This window comes from Zootermopsis nevadensis, unplaced genomic scaffold (genome assembly GCF_977971745.1).
Source record: "Zootermopsis nevadensis isolate Lab colony 2312 unplaced genomic scaffold, Znev_1.0 Znev_ptg000009l, whole genome shotgun sequence".
NCBI lineage: Eukaryota > Metazoa > Arthropoda > Insecta > Blattodea > Termopsidae > Zootermopsis > Zootermopsis nevadensis.
The window spans coordinates 4,600,237-4,616,758 of NW_028259141.1; the positions used below are offsets into that span (position 1 = coordinate 4,600,237).

Sequence of the window (16,522 nt, forward strand, 5' to 3'; positions counted from 1 at the left end):
GTAATGTACATTGAAGATATTTACAGCGATGTGCTATTATGGCGAAGTAAAAAATACTATTACAGGAGTCAATCCCTTACTAAACATACTTTACTAAATTTTATCACATTTATAACAAACTCCGTTAACAGGGCCATACTCGCCATTTAGCTTGTTATCTGTGCCACAGGTTTTCAAACATCTGTGCTTCTCCTTGTGTTCCAAATATTGAGCGGCTTTAGAGTTTAAATTCGAAAATTCTTAACAGTTTTGAACAAACAATATTATATGATATTGAATGATCATTAGTATTATCTGTAATTTCACACAGTTACTTCATAAGTACATCTGGTACGCTTGTAGGTTATCTATGCAAGTGACAATTCTGTAAAGCGTGACCCAAATTGATTAGTGAATATAACTTTTACATCGGTGAGTTTGAATTGGTGTTGCAATTATGACGAAGTTAAATTTGGAAGTTTGGCCTATTTAGCACCAGTGTTTCGTTGTGATTAAAAGTTATATGTACACAGTTATCGATTTTAATATCATTAAAGCAAATATATACCTAATAGACAAGTGGTAAGATCAAAAATCTCTCAGATTTCTATATGACTCACTTCTTTGAGCACCAGACATAATTCCATTTATTTCTTTTGTATGAGGAAAACTTTATTACTGTTAGTAGAATTCCTCAGAAGATAATGCTACACACATCATATTTGATTGAAAGTATGTATAGTACACTGTTTTTTTAAGTGTTCAACTGATGTGAGAAATGGAAGAGAGTTCATTGCAAAGCATGCTGAACCCAGCTTAGGAACAGTTTGATCTATTTGACTACTGGTTCAATTGATTATCAGTTTGGAGGCAAGGAACTTGGTAGTTTAGCTTCCTGTATAGACTGCTCACAGTAGCATATTCTCATATTAGAGGTTATTTATTGATTACAAATGTTATAAAGTTTGTTTTATCAAAATTCAAGGTGAATTTATCATCTATGAACCATCTGCTCACATGAGTGAAATTATTTGTTAGATTTACACGACAGTTGTTATCAGCTTCACAGTTTTCTCACACCAGTATCTCATTAGGAGTTAATAAATTACGCGAATATAGAAAATCAGTCTGTTTGCATTTCAGGGAATGGGAAACTCTGCTGCCCATTTTAAAGAAGTTTTTCAGGGAAATGAACATCCAAATGTCTCAGATCCAGAAAGTCCAATATGTGTTCCAATCCAGAAATTGATAGATCCAAGATCACCAACTGATCAGTTCAATAGGACTCCCATAGAGGTATAATATATTCTTACTCTTTATATTAAAGGAGATGATTAATGTGGATTGTTGTATTTTGAAGAAGAATATTGGTTCTAAGTTAATGACACACTGGTTAAGGAGGTGGACAAATTTATCTGGGAAGCAGAATAAATTCAGATGAAAAATCAATGGAGAGCTCAGTAGGAAAATATAAAACTGTTCTAGATTCTATCAGTTTTATATACAGCAGGGAGATCCCAAAAACAACACAAAGAACAATTTATGATGTGTATTTTAAATCAGTTGTAACATAAGGAGTCAGAGGTTTTAGTACCAACTCCACAGCCCTGATTGTTTCAGAGGTGCTTAATGCCTCCATCATCATTCCCCTGATGGAGGCAGTAAGCACCTCTTAATTGATGGCCAATTTGTATAGGATTACGCTATGTAACATTCCAGAATACAGTCCTGTTCATACTCACTACCATGAAAACCTGAAATCTCACAAGAAGGGGTGGAATTAGAAATGAAACATTAAGAGAATAAATTGGAACCCAAAATTTGTTAATAGAATTAGAAGAGAAATTATATAATGGTTTAAACATTTAAAGAGAACAGATACAAGAACGAGGATACCGAAAAGTGAATTAAGATAAAAATTTAAAGGAAAAAGACCAATAGGATGATCTCAGACAAAATAGTTGAGCTAGGATCTAGATAACATAATAAAGAAAGGAATATCTTCAAAGAAACTGAAAAGGAGAGACTGTGAGAAGACAAATAAGAATGATGACTTTTTATCCATTGATCCATAGAAAAGCTAAACAATACCAAAAGCAGGTGATATTTGTTTAATGCTTTCATCTGTACTGGCAGAGACATGCAAATTTTATATTCATTGCAACTATGTTAAAAGTATGATCAATTTTATATATATAATTGATGGAGCCCATAAATTAAGGTGCTTGAAGGGAATCTTTTTGCAACGACTGTATTGAAATGTTCAGTAGAGGCCAGAGGTATTATGAATTTTTTTTAACCATTTGAATTTAGACAGAGAACTACACTATATTACATCAAATTTATGATAGCATAAAATATGTTGAACCATTTACATTTCATTGTTTGTGGCACAGGATCAGAGTGCTTTATTGTTACTTGTTTTTAGCTGTGTTAAATTGTGTTAAGCTCCAGACATGCTTATGTGCACATGTTTCATTTGTATATCACTAGATTCCAGATTTTGTTGTTTCTCTAGGTGGCAGGATTTCCTATTAAGACCAGGAAAATGATTAACTCAGCACACATGAGAGAGTCTCTTGGTCCCACAGCAAGAGGCAGTTATCTTAAATCTGAAGACATTTCTGAGTCACCTAAAGTGGAAGAACCTATGAAGAAGCTGCATAGGCTGCGTCTTTTGTCAGATGACCCAAGATCACCTTCTTCTGGGATTCTTCGAACACCAATACAGGTGAAAATTTATCTTCCAAAGGTGTTCCTCACACCACACCATTGGTTGTGTTAGAATTCACATGGGGCTAGGCCCCAGGAAGCATGATAGGGATAAACCAAGGCCCCAGTTGTTCCATGTTGAATTGTGATCAACCCAGGAGGGAATTACCTGGAGGTGTCCCAGGGGGTGTTGCACCCTGAAGTGTTCTTAACCTAAAAAGTATCAAGCCACCCACCACCAAATCCCACCTTACCTGATCTCTGTATAACCTAACCTGAGGTTATAGGATCCTAGAAATTTTAGTCCCTGCTTAAGGGGGAACTGCAAGAGGCAGAGCCCTGAGACTGACAAACACAGGGGCACCACCGTTACAACACAAATGCCAATGAAAGACTACCTATGTACAGTTGCAATCATTGAAATTGGCCAAGCCCCTTAAGGTCAGTCCAAATCCTTTTCAGGCCTGAATGATCCAGCCGGAGACAGCAGTTTCAAGGGTCCTCGACCCCATGAGGGCGTTTGGGAGGGGGGGTGCTGCAGGGAGCACAAACCCTGAGGGTAGAACACCAATGTGAAGTAAGTTGAAGGGGGGACAGTTGTTCAACCCACCATAGAGGTGGCCTAGTTCCTTATAAAGTAATGTCCTTTGAGAATAAAGTAATTAAATGCAAAAGCCCTAGAGGGCTAGGCACAGGAGAGGAAGCGTGGATGACAAGGCCCCTAGAGTAGTATGTACTTAGGGCCAAACTAAATTGAGCAAACATGTTTGGGACATGCTTGGTTGTTAATGCCCAAGGAGTTAAAAGCCCTGTTTGGACTAGATGTAGGGGTCATTATCTTCCAGAGGTAGTAGTCCTCCAAAATGGCTTAGCCCCATGGCCATGAAGCAAGCTTTGGTGGCAAAGCACCAAAGCAAGACAAGCCAACAGGCCAATAACAATTGCAATGGAAATGAAGAACAGTAACAATAAGAACAATATCCTCTGGGCCTATTGTTGCTGAAAGATGTGACAGACAGTCATGGAAGAGTCCATAAGCTGTTCTTCACTCATGGTATAGTGTGAAGAATACCTAATAATGAATAAGCTCAAATTAGTTTAAAATATTTCTTAGCCTATTCACTTAAAAAAGTATTCATAAAATAAGATTCCTTTTACCTTGAACAACTTAAATTTCATACTTGCATATCACACATTTTTAATATCTGTTTTAAATAATTAAAATCTTAATAGTGTAACACAACTCAGGTTAGATCTGAGCGGCATACTGGACTTGTGCTGAGGTGGTAATGGACTTGATTCTGTATTGAATTTTCTTTTCTTGTTCATTCAGCTTCCGCTGAACAAATAATTACTATACCAGAGTTGCACATTTTTGAAGGTCTGCTATTATACATCATTGTATGACCTGATATTATGTGGCACATGTAGCTTGCACCTCACAAGTTTGTTCTTCTGCCATGTTGGTATTGTCAATTGTAGGAAATTGACAGTATGAGGAAAGGGTATAACATTCATACTAAATTTAATCAAAATCTGTCGAGCAGTTGTCAAATTGTATTTTGCAGATGGACAGACAGACATGATCATGCTTATATTCAATCATTTGCTGCACACTGTGAATAGAATAGAATTTATGTACATTCCATAGATCCTTCATAGGTCTAAGCCAAGGATGTAGAACAGGTCATAGCACAAATACAACACGTGTTTCTAGTACAAATATAAATACATAGTTATTACAGCAAAATAATTATGATGAGAAGCCATCACCATTGTTACATGTATTTATAATAGTTAAAACTCTTTGGGTGATGTAAATTCTTCTATTGTGTAGAAGGAGTGAGATAGGAGATACTCTTTTAACGCTGGCTTAAACATTTTCATACTATGATTTAAAATTTTGATAGTAGGTGGAAGATTATTGAATAACTTAATTTCAGTGTAGTAAACCCCTTTTCGATATTTAGTGAGGTTAGAATTCGGCACATGAAGGTTGTATCTTTATCTTCTCATATTGTGGATATCTGAACTTGTTTGAAATTTTTCCATGTTATCCACTACAAATAATAATAATAGTGAGAGCAAGAATTCACTGGGTAGTGGAAGAATATTAAACTTAAATAATTCCCTACAGGAATGCATAAAAAGGATTAATATTCTTGAATTATTAGAAGTTTTATACTCCACTGTAATTCAGTACATGTGGAATTATTCCAATAGGTGGAATCCACCCCTGAAGATGTTTATTACAAGAGTGATGAAGAAGAATCTAGTCCAGCTGATTGCCTGTTTACTGATACATCACTGGAGGATCTAGTTTTACATCCATCTATCAACTCGGGCAACAAACCCAGGTTTAGCTTGCTTGATCCAGGATTGCCAAGTGAAGAATCTGCTCATACCCAAAATCAAGTATGTATAGGTCACGCGAGAAGTGCTGGCACTTGTGCAAAGTGTGAGTAGAGGTTTTATAAAATCAAAGATACACTGGCTTCAACTTTGATATAGCTGTCATTTTAGTCGTGCCATCCGAATTATCTGCTGTATGTTAAGCTATTGCTCCATGTATCTTGTTTCTATGACTACTTTTCATATAATCCATAAGAACAGATGCCCAAGGCCAAGAGATCAGCTGTGAACTCAGTACTCACTGTGGAAGCCTAGATTTGTGATGAATAAAGTGGCACTGGAACAGATTTTTCACCTGTCAGTATCATTCAACTGCTGCTCCATATTCATTCATGTATTGTAAGTTATAAGTAGTTATGTGCCAAGTTCAGGTTTTTCATCACTACCCCTTGAAAGGAAAATCCTAATTTTGCAACTGAATATGTTAAAACAGGGTATTAATCAGTCTGAGTTTATAGTATGGAGTTTTGTTGGAAACTGCTGTAATCTACGAAAGGAAATATAAACATTTGAAAGATTACTGTTATTTTCATGAAACTACAATATCTAATCAAACATAAAGAGTTTTTTCCTCATGCTTTAATACTTGAAAGACCAAATGTCATCATAAATTCACATTCTGTATAAGTAGGAGTGGATTTGTTTTTTTAGAAGTAATTTATCTTAGTTTATTCTGCTGGCAGTTTCATCAAAATACTCATTGTTGAGCAGCAGCTGATAAAGTTTTCTTTCAGCTGGATGACCCATCACACTCACTGAATCATCAGACAGCTGATGCATGTGTAACATCACAATCAGGAGACTTGGAATCTAATTGTAACACTGAAGATCCAGGAGATGTAAGAGAGACCCAGTTAAATTGCAGGAAGCCTGTTGTTGGAACAATGACACCCATGAAGTCAAACAAAACAAATGAAGACTGTCTTATCAGAAAGTTGTTTAATGACCCTGATTCCAAAGAACATCTGATGCAGGCTTCTCCCAAGGTGAATGTTGATGCCCTTTGTTGGACTTTAACTAAAATAGGTTGTTGTTGTTGTAAAACTCCATGATGGAGGGAGCAAGCACCTCTGAAAAGATGGTAAGCATCTACCAGACTTCAGCGCCACAACCCAGAATACAGCCAACATCATACACTGTTCCTTACTTTTAGCTGATTGATGACAGTTTAAAAAGAAATCCTGCCAGTATAGAACTGGAATTACAAGCCAAAATTTTTAAAAATTTATATGTGAATACACAAAACCTTCTAAACACTGTCCAGGTAACACTAAGCACTACAGTGAAAGTTGGAGGTGCCATGATGATGTGGTGCCCAAGACTTTATGAGCCGTCTTAGACTAAACTGATTTATTGAAAACATAATTTAAGAACCTTTTGTTTTATTTATCTGTAATGTAAAATTGTACAGGAAATAATCTCAGTGACTGATACTTAGTTGAATGCATTTTTAGAGTTGCTGATTTTATGTGAGTGGTTCTAATGGACTAATGGTCATTTGTTTGAGGAGCATTTTCCTTTAAACTAAATATAATTACATGAGATGTCAAATGTTTATCATTGTTTCAATGTGTGCAGGCACGTACTCCATTGCAGACTGTGTCTGCCAACGGAATCACGCCACAGCAGATCCTGCGAGTCAAACAATCTCGTGGAATAAACCAGGAGATAGGACGCCTGTCTGGGATCGAGAACACTCCACCAGACACTCTCAACATACGTGGCACACTCACAAAAAACAAGCAGCCACAAAAATACAACATGTCTTCAAGCTGGGAACCAGAGAACACTATTATACTTTGAGAAGATTATGAATTCTGCTGTCATGAAATTTTATGAATATGCCTTGTATGTGCTGATTTGTATAACATATATATAATTGTGTGGTAGTTAGTAATTTTATTAAATTCTGAGCAGTTTTATACAACATGTGAATAAATGAGTAGTTAATGTTTCATTGTCATCCCTCGATGTGTGGAATAGAGCACTGGAAGGTGCTTTTACATGCAAAGGTTATACACTGCAGGGGGAAAAAACTTAAAAATGGATTATGTGAAAAGTATACAGTTTACTAGGTCAGTAGTCATGTCTGTATTTTCTGTATACAAAGAATACAGAATGTTCACAAGACAAAATACATTTATACAGACTTAAGCACATTCCTTATAACTCCTTCCAGCTTTCCATGCAGCTGTACTAATAACATTTCATAATTTCTCCTTAAATACCAGCTCTGAACTTTTTTGACATAAACATTGGTTCTAAAAAAGATGTGTTATGAGTTTGGTGATATGTTGTATGAAGTCTTAAAAATTTGGATTAATACGACACTAAAATTGTTTTTCATATTAAATGAATCATTAATTAAAAGCATAGCATCTTTCTTTTCCTACAGGAATACAGAGCTACTCACAATCTTGTTTGCCAACTTTAGTTTTAAGCTCCAGTTAAGGACGAACGAACACATTTACTATCTTGCAGATGTTCATGGTTTCTGTTGTTGATGTTAGCAAGTGCTATGAACACTTCTTGAAAAGTTATGTATATTGAATGTCACAATATAACTGCTAATTCCACAATCTCTGGATACTCTCTCAAATGTGATCCACAATTTTTCAAGCACTCACCACATTCTATGACTTTCATAAACAAGTAAAAACATTTGAAAATGGTTTAAATATAAATAAAAAATATACACATCTGAGTAAATACCTGTGCTTTAATAAAGGTATAATACCAAGAAAAACTGTAGCCTGGAGGGACAAATCCTGTAGGCAGATAAACCACCTTATGCTATAAATAATGTGCATTATTATTTTGCACAGATTACAAGCATAAACAGCCAACTTGTTTCTGGTGACCTCAGATTGGTAATCATTTTGCTCCCAGAGGATCTTCTCCATTGAAAATTACTTGCACATTTGGCACACTCACCTACAACAAGGAAATAATAAATGGAGTTCTTTCGGTGTTGACATTGCTGTTGAAATGTTGTAAACGTACCAATTGCCAAATTCTGGCAGAAATTATCCATGCAGGAAACCTTTTACTTTGAAGGACAGTTCCACATGAAATTCCTGGGAATTTTACCTGTTACTGCACACTGCTTATTCTTGTTATGTTTCATTTTCAAATCAACACCCTTCTATCAGCTGGTTCATTTACAAAAACTGGATTTGACATGTCACCATTCACACCACTGATCCCAAGTAACAAACCCTGACCTTAAGACACTATCGGTGATTACTTAAGTAGATTTTATTGTAAACGCAGAAGTTTTATATTTTTACAACTTAATACTTCAGGAAACTGACTTTATAGCCAGTGGAAAGGAAATGGCATGGCAATGTATCAGTCAACCCTCAAAAGTATTTACCGCTCTTATTTTCTCACGAACTTCCACCATGTTAGCATCCAGAGAAACATCACTAGAATCCATATGCTTGGACATTCTCTTTAAAGACTGAGTGTCATCTTTCCCTTGTTCCCCACCTCCTGCCTTGTGAAACACTATCTGGCTCTTCGTTCTGACTTGTCGTGGGATGAACCTGAAACGATACACAACATATAACATGGAGCAGATACAGGGGCCCAACAATGTAATGCATTATATTCAGAGGAGTCACTGAAATTTGGTACACTTTTTTTTTTCCTGGCTACATCTTCATCTATGGTGTTTGACACGAAGGTCCATAGTCTACCAGACTACACGGTGCTACAATCTAGAAGACAGTCATCTTCAACTACATCCAGATCAGACATGTGCTCTTTGACACACTTGCAAATGTTATTATTTGTAGTAACACTTGATGCATTTAGAAGACACAAAACTGAAAATTGGACATACAGATTTAGTCATCCCTGAAGGTATGACCTCACAACTGGAAGTTTTAGATGTCATGGTCAATAAGTCTAACCATAATTTAAGAGAGTAATAGATTTTCTTCTACTAAGTGACCCAACTTAAGACAAGAAAGATAAGAGAACCGTCAGTCAGCGTATTTCTGTAATGGGCAATTTATGCTTGTATTTTCACTGATATTCACATGGAATTTTCTTTTCACCACCAGCCAGCTACCCAATGGATAACAGGGGCTGTTACTCTGGAACAGCCACACACCTCCAACTAGCACTCATACTAAGAATGTGTGGAACTATGCATCTACTCCCGTCTTTATAGCACAGTGCTTTATTAAGTATCAGGAAAAACTTACCTTTTAAGTTTAACATCCTCTTGTTGGCGAAGTGTCAACTGTGGTCTTCTGGGTTGTGATGCCATGTAACCTACATGACAACTGTAGCCATGTATATTACAAGGCATCACAACCCACAAGACTAAAATAAACACACTTAAATGTTGTTTAAAGTACTCTGGCAAAGCCTGAATTTTATTAAAGAAGTGTCTCTATTATATTTTTTGACGTAAATACGTCTATATTTTAGGGTCAGTGTCATTCGGCAAAAAGTGAAACAAAAAAGTGTAACTGCATTGTTATGTTACCTAGGAAACTTCAATTGTTATTGTTACCTAGGAAACGTCAATTATTTACTCGGCATTATTGTTACCTACAAAACGTCACCTGTTTACACGGCATTATTGTTACCTACGAAACGTCATCTGTTTACTCGGCATTATTGTTACCTAGGAAACATTTCATTACATTACCCTACCTTACATTACATCACATTACCCTTACCTTACATTACATTCAGCTACCACAGACCCATCTTAAGCATAACTAATTCAAAGTAAATAAGCAATGTCTTAATCAAACTTATCTCAATTGTAAAGCATGTATAAAGGAAATATTTAGAATAAAGCCAATATATAAACTTCCTTTCCGTATAGATGTATTTACGTCAAATTCTCCGGAACCTTGGTTCCACTGACAACTTTTTAATTATGATCTTTTTTCTTCCTATTCACATGGAAAATTTGTTCCATCTTGTGACCCATTACTAACTATTATTTCCTCTTGTTTTGCCCATAAACTGGTAAACCAGATCAATATTTTATTAATATCATTTCAGTACTGCATAAAAGAACAAATTACATACTGAATACTAATGACAGACAATGTTACCTCATAACTGAAGCGGCAGTCTTCTTTGGTGGTAGCAAGCTAGAGGGGAGTATCGTTGTCACAGTTGATATTGGTTTTGTTTTGCTACATTTTTTTATTGTTCTTTGTTCTCTCACACCAGCTAGTGCCCAACCATCATCTGGTTTTTGCGGACCATACACTCTTTTGGGCTAAAATCATAATGCACATTAATATGCAGCAAAGTTTATTTAAATGGACCAGAAAATGGGGTTGTGTGTTTTACCTACTTAGTCCCAAAAAGTATCATCGCATTTTATACAGAATGGAAAAGTCAGAAATATCAAAAGATCAGAGGCATTAGAAAAAATCTGTTCATAAGGAAGCACTTTTTACAGGAAATTACTCAACTGATAAACAAACCTGACAGGAAGAAGTTATACTCTGCCTAAAGAGAGTTAGTCAGAAAGTGCTGTAGAAAACTGAATATACCGACACAAAACTTTGATGTTAAGCTTGATAAATTTAAGTGCTGTAAATGTCTAGTAACACAAGAAAAATTGTACTTTCTCCATATAAATGAAATAACTTATTTGTACAACAATTAATTTACAAGTTCTGCTTACCGTTCTTTACAAATACAAATATTTACAGAAAAGCAGGAGACGAGTCACTTCCAAAAACTTCTTGTTTTAATGTCTTAAGGCAGGTGTGTCGACATCCTGATTATTGGAGTGAACACAGATTTACAAATTTTGCAAGCTTAACAGAGTAAGGAGTATTCCCTCATAAAGGACAAACATTTGTTGATTAAAATATAAATGTTTGTGTATTACGGGTCAAGTCAGATGATACGAAGGTGTGTCAGTCATTAATGCTATCTGTAAGTATATCAGTTGGTATAACAGCAGCAATTCTGAAACTTCACCTCAAGTAACTCAGGTGCTGGGGCAATTATCCGAGGATCTATACTGCAGGGGACTCCCTGCCATATGCAGCCTGCTTCACCAACACCACTAGCCTGAGCCTGAGCTAACCTGTCCTCAGTTAAAGGCAAGGCAGGATGTCTCTTCTGTCGGTGATACTGCTGTGGTTGAAATACAGCCTCATTCTGACCTGCGAAACATCACAACACCTTGGATTGTGGGTTTCTTTATGTCAAGATGGTATCCTATATAAGCCTGTTAGCTTTTAATGTAAGGTATTTACATCTACGAATTTGAAAACTTTTGACCAAGGCTGATGGTAGTGCACTAATGGCAGCTCAAATAAGATTTTTAAAGAGTACAAAAAGAGACACCACAAGAAAGAGAAAAAATTAAAAATCAGATACAAGTTAAAGGTAAATTAATAAATAACAGAATTAAGATGGTATGGAAATATTTTAAGAATGAATGAAGAAAGAATCTTGAAGCAGGTTTTGAACATGAAAGTAAAATGCCTGAGACCAAGATGATAACAAATGGTTGGTTTGCAAAAGATGTCGCACACAAGGAAGGAAGAACATGGGAAGCAACTGAAAAAGGAATTTTTAGAAGAGATGACAGATGGAGAGGCTTCATTGTTAAACAGCCAACATAAAATGGAAACAAACACCTTACAAAAAACAAGAATTAAAAAATTTTGTTCCACACAGCAATTCAAAATGAATTAAATAACAATTGCCAGAAATAAAGAGTTTTTTAAAGTACTTGAATAAATGTGAATATTATGCTTGAGAAAGGCAAAAGCTGAAGCACATAATAACAAAGCTGTAAATCAGTATGAGATTTCAGGTATCATCTCAGTGAAAATATAATTGTTGGTCCTCTATGCATTAACTCTATGTGGATTTGTCGATAGATAAAAATGTTTCAGAAAAACATGTCTCCATCTTCAGGGCATTATTATCCATAAAACCAACAATTACATAAAAATAAGTTGATATTCAATATCATCTACTTAATTATGTAAAACGGCAGAAATCAATAAATTAATCTTTCCAAGCCAAATACAACCAAAGACATCAAAAAGTTCTATGAACTTCTTGCAACAGAAGCAAATATTTGGTTATCAAACAGATATTTTATTTTCTTTCTTCTAGCCTATCAAAGTTGAATTAAAGAAAATAGTAAGGTCACGATCAGAGGTCTCCTTCACAACAAACTTAAAGTAACTGCAACTGTATAAATCAGTAGAACAGCTGAAGTAGTGTCACTCTGAGATGTAAGCTTACTCAGCCCTGTACAAGGGATGTCTCCTCGAGTCCTTTTAGCTATGTCCTTCCTCCTCTGTATCAACTTGGCTCGGGTTTCTGCCACAGATTCCATCTCGGGAGCATAACAGACATGCAAAATTCCACCATAAAAGGCTCTGCCATCCAAATGATGTTTTGCATACCTGCATCAGATGACATAAATGTAGTGAAGAAAAATCATTATTTATTTCTGACTACACACTTCTTTAATGTCTCAGTTTAGTTAACAACACTATGTCAAGGAAAGAGTTTAAATTTGTTTGATGAGCATCTAGCTCTCAACAGTACCCTCTTGTCATAAGCCCACACAAAAATTCTGTATATTTCCATTATTATGTTGCATGCCCAGCTCACCTCAGATCTCATTCTCTTTTGTACTAATAATGCCTGCTCCTTGTTTAACTACTGCCAATTTCAGAGCTTATGCAGCACTGCAGGATAAGGTTATAAAGATGTCTGATTTTCAAGTAAAATTCCAAGACTGTACTGAGAAAAATCAAAAAAATAATCATACTGGTCAATTACAGTGACTTTAAGTTAATAAACACTCCATCATTCATGACTAATAAGTTATGTACAACGTAAAAGAAATTAAATTCCATTTTATGCAGATTTTTCCTTTTCCTTGATATGTATTTTTTGCACTATGTACACAAAATGAACACACATAAGGTTGACCATGAGTTCTTTAAATCCGACCGTCTGTCTGTCTGAATAATTCAACTCAAACTGCTGAGAACATTTACTGAAGTTTGGTATGGGCATTATGCCACTGAAAGTTAACATAAATTACACTTTCAAATTTCCTAAAATTACGAATACCAACTTGTCAGACACAAACTTGTAAAGTGGGAGCAACATTACATCTTTAAGTCCCAGTGGTAATACTTGCTTTAATAATAAATAATTCTGGCTTTTGCCAACAGAATGTATTTATGGGTTCTGTAAAATTCTAAGAACAAACACAATAACTTCCCTGAATAACATTAAAGATCTTACCTTTGTAGTGGAGAAGTGTAGTGTTTTCTTTGCAGTATAAAATAGGTTTTTTAAATATTATTTAAATGGACTTCAGCTTCAAAGTGTTAATGTAGGGTCATACAATGACGTATCTTTGAAAAATACATAACTTTGGTAAAAAATTCCTTATATAATCTAGTACAACACAGTGAATGCATAAAATAAAAAAGAAACATGACTCAACCCAGAGTTTACCCCACAAACACCACAGTTCCTTTCCGCAACTTTGAAAAATACAGAGGAATTTACCAGTTCCTCAAAACCTGACTTGATTTACTTTCATTCTAAAAAAAATGCTGTAGAAAAATACACAATAAGCACTGTTACCTGGCTGACTGGATCCTTGAATACTGAACATGATAAACATCTGTGAATTCTTCTTCTGCATATTTGGGGACAAACACCAATGACTTGACATCACCAAACCTGGTACACAATCGCCGAAGTTCATCTTGAAGCCCTAATGAAGGGACACCACACACCAAAAGATGCTGGGACTCGCTGTTTACAGTATACACCTGCAGGGGTCACTCTATATAGCTGGCATGTCAAGGAACATACTCGGCAGAAAGCAATGTCATTTGGCATTTTTTATGTGGATTCTTAATAGTAACAAATAGTTCTTTGTTTTATGTCTTCTACCTCCTCAGAATGTGATCAAATCTGGTATTATAGATTTTGAAAGATACTTTTAATACAGTAACTTTGGTATGGTGACCAAACAGAATACCTATTTATTTGGAACAAGAAACTGAACTTTGAAATAAATAAAAATGGTTCTCTTTAAAGTTGAAGACATTAATCAGATTAAAGAATATCTTTACAACACAGCCCATTTCAGTTAGGTACATTAGAATGGTTTGTATTGGACACAAAACCCAGATCTGAGGGGTGAAGAAGATTAGAGTTTAGAATTATTTGAATTAGGACCAACAGCAGGGGTGTAGTCCTAAATAAAATGATGGCAGCAGTCTGGTAAGTACATGTCCAAACAGAAAGACATGGGCATGAATCACAATATAAGGTGATTCCCACTGTTACTTGAACATCCTGCCGCTTAAAGAAGCACCAGTGTGCTAAAAGACATGCACAAAATCTGAACTTATTGACAAATATAGGAATTAAATAGCTCAGAGGGTAATCTTTTTCATACATGTATGTAATTACATTCATTTAATCAGTAAGATAGTCAGATTTCACATGAACTGTTTCAAATAAATCCACACATATACAGCAAATAAATTACACTACCCATTTATACTATAAAAAGGCAAGAAAACCTTTAAAACCATTGTAAGTCATTTTAAAACACTAGAAAATCATCAACAAAGTAACACGATTGTATTTAACAACATTCTTAATGCTACTTTAAATTGTGACATTTTATTCACAAGACTTGTGAGACTAGATAGTAGACTGTGTTGGATTTGAGGTTTTCACGGCAGTGAGTCTAAAGATGGCTATCTTCTGGGTTGCGTCATGTAGTCTGGTAGAAGTTTACCGATGTTTCAGAGGTCCTTGCTGCCTCCATCAGCAGGGCGATGATGGAGGTGGCAAGGGCCTCTGAAACGTCGGTAAACTTCTACCAGACTACACAACAACCCTGAAGACAGCCATCTTTAGATGGTAGACTAGAAAATTTTGATGTGAACATAAAATGCACTTTTCTGAAAGCACGAGATATTGGCAAGTGGTCTATGAAGCTGATGCATATTCTTTGTTTTAATGCTGTGTATAGAAAGATCCATGTTATTTTTAGTTTATTACCGATATTGCTATAAGTCTAGAGTAATGCTGCTTTTTGGCCTCTTTTATAACATTATTTAGGATTTTAGAATACTTAATGCAAAATGTTCTTGTGTTTGCATCATTACTGTTCCTCCTGCACATATATAGACTTCTATTACATTTGCAAGAAGTATATCTGTGTTCGCTATTAGTATTTATATCATTGCCCAACAGATTAATATCATCAGCACAGACGAACAGCTGATGTGTCCCACTCAATTCCAAACTGTCCTGATTTTCTTGGACTTTCCTGGTGGCATATTCTACAACAAAATTTAAAAGCGGTGGCAATAGAGCATCTCCCTGTTTCAGGCCATTCTGAATAAGAAATGTGTTGGACAAATGTTTAACTGCATGAATTTTGCAAGAGATTTCACAAAAAACATTTTAATCAGGCTGACTAGCTTCTTAGGTATACCAAATTCAAACAAAATGTTGTAAAGAGCTTCTCGTTTAAGCAAGTCATACGCTTTCTCTAAGTCTATAAATAGTTGTACCAATACAGTGTACTTCCATTTTTTCTCTAGTATCTGGCGAAAGTAGAAAATGTGATCAGTTGTAGCTCTATTATGATGGAAACCACACTGGTGATCCCTAATAATTTCATAGGCATATGGAGTCAGCCTAACCAGAAAAATGTTAGATAAAATTTTGTAGGCAGTGTCCAATAAACACATGTCTGAAAGTCAAGTGACTGAGTGACTAAGAACTAAACAAACTCATAGCAGTTCTCTGTGTGACCTGCTCATTAAACTTCGAAGATTTGTAAATAGGATATGCTAAAAACATGATCAAAAAACTTCAATAAACGCTAAAATATTAACAAAAACTTCAATAAATATCAATGTTGTTGCAGGATACAGTTGTCTTCTACCTTAACTGATGTCAGTTTCTTGCCTTGTCTATACTTCGCTCTTGTCATACACAATTCCATAGCAGAATGATGAGGCAACCTCATTATATCTCTCTTATTCGTTGCCATCACACGACGCGATCCTCTATATTAGGTTAACCTGTGCTCGAACCCACTGCTAACCTACGTCATGGATCCTGCGCTCATATGTATTTTATGTATCGCTAGACTATGATTAACACATTAAAAGTATGTCTAAATTAGTAATTAATAATTAAAAATTAAAATTAATTGAGTTATAGTAAAGTAAATGTAGCCGTGAAACGTAATCAGGTTTGTGACAGAAGAAAAAAGACAAATTTTATACGAATTTCGTGTTGTAATCAGATACAACAATTTCAAATAAATCCCACTGTCCACAATATGGAGGAAGCCTTCATATAACCATGGAAAGACGTGCCTTGATGTTGGCAGTCCGTC

The 16,522-nt window shown here is 35.5% G+C and overlaps 2 protein-coding genes across 6 annotated transcripts; one reads left to right on the forward strand and one right to left on the reverse strand.

Annotated features, from left to right (window-relative positions):
* The first annotated feature begins 146 nt into the window (after positions 1-146).
* LOC110838300 (uncharacterized) lies at positions 147-7,060 on the forward strand. 5 transcript variants are annotated; one of them, XM_087345869.1, is made up of 6 exons: positions 147-411; positions 1,107-1,275; positions 2,498-2,710; positions 4,915-5,106; positions 5,838-6,089; positions 6,682-7,060. In XM_087345869.1, exons 2-6 carry the CDS (start codon positions 1,126-1,128, stop codon positions 6,904-6,906), a joined length of 1,032 nt encoding a protein of 343 aa, XP_087201995.1. In that variant the 5' UTR covers positions 147-411; positions 1,107-1,125; the 3' UTR covers positions 6,907-7,060. The 5 variants fall into 5 exon arrangements, with proteins under 5 accessions (XP_087201995.1, XP_021937054.2, XP_021937051.2 ...); XM_022081359.2 differs by having other exon boundaries at positions 150-411; positions 1,123-1,275; XM_022081360.2 differs by lacking the exon at positions 147-411 and adding an exon at positions 418-561 and having other exon boundaries at positions 1,123-1,275.
* Positions 6,469-16,415, reverse strand: LOC110838299 (uncharacterized). The gene is made up of 7 exons (XM_022081358.2): positions 16,064-16,415; positions 13,729-13,919; positions 12,361-12,524; positions 11,074-11,261; positions 10,188-10,357; positions 8,480-8,651; positions 6,469-8,037 (listed from the first exon to the last, which is right to left on the reverse strand). Exons 1-7 carry the CDS (start codon positions 16,169-16,171, stop codon positions 7,978-7,980), a joined length of 1,053 nt encoding a protein of 350 aa, XP_021937050.1. The 5' UTR covers positions 16,172-16,415; the 3' UTR covers positions 6,469-7,977.
* Positions 16,416-16,522: the final 107 nt, after the last annotated feature.

Excerpts from the sequence above, each read along its gene's own strand:
- LOC110838300 (XM_087345869.1), top strand. The coding sequence starts at position 1,126 with ATGGGAAACTCTGCTGCCCATTTTAAAGAAGTTTTTCAGGGAAATGAA. Across the intron at positions 2,711-4,914 it reads TTCTTCGAACACCAATACAG|GTGGAATCCACCCCTGAAGA; the intron begins GTGAAAATTTAT and ends TTATTCCAATAG. Across the intron at positions 5,107-5,837 it reads CTGCTCATACCCAAAATCAA|CTGGATGACCCATCACACTC; the intron begins GTATGTATAGGT and ends GTTTTCTTTCAG.
- LOC110838299 (XM_022081358.2), bottom strand. The coding sequence starts at position 16,171 with ATGGCAACGAATAAGAGAGATATAATGAGGTTGCCTCATCATTCTGCT. Across the intron at positions 11,262-12,360 it reads CATCCCTTGTACAGGGCTGA|GTCAGAATGAGGCTGTATTT; the intron begins GTAAGCTTACAT and ends GATGTTTCGCAG. Across the intron at positions 10,358-11,073 it reads CAGCACCTGAGTTACTTGAG|CCCAAAAGAGTGTATGGTCC; the intron begins GTGAAGTTTCAG and ends TTATGATTTTAG.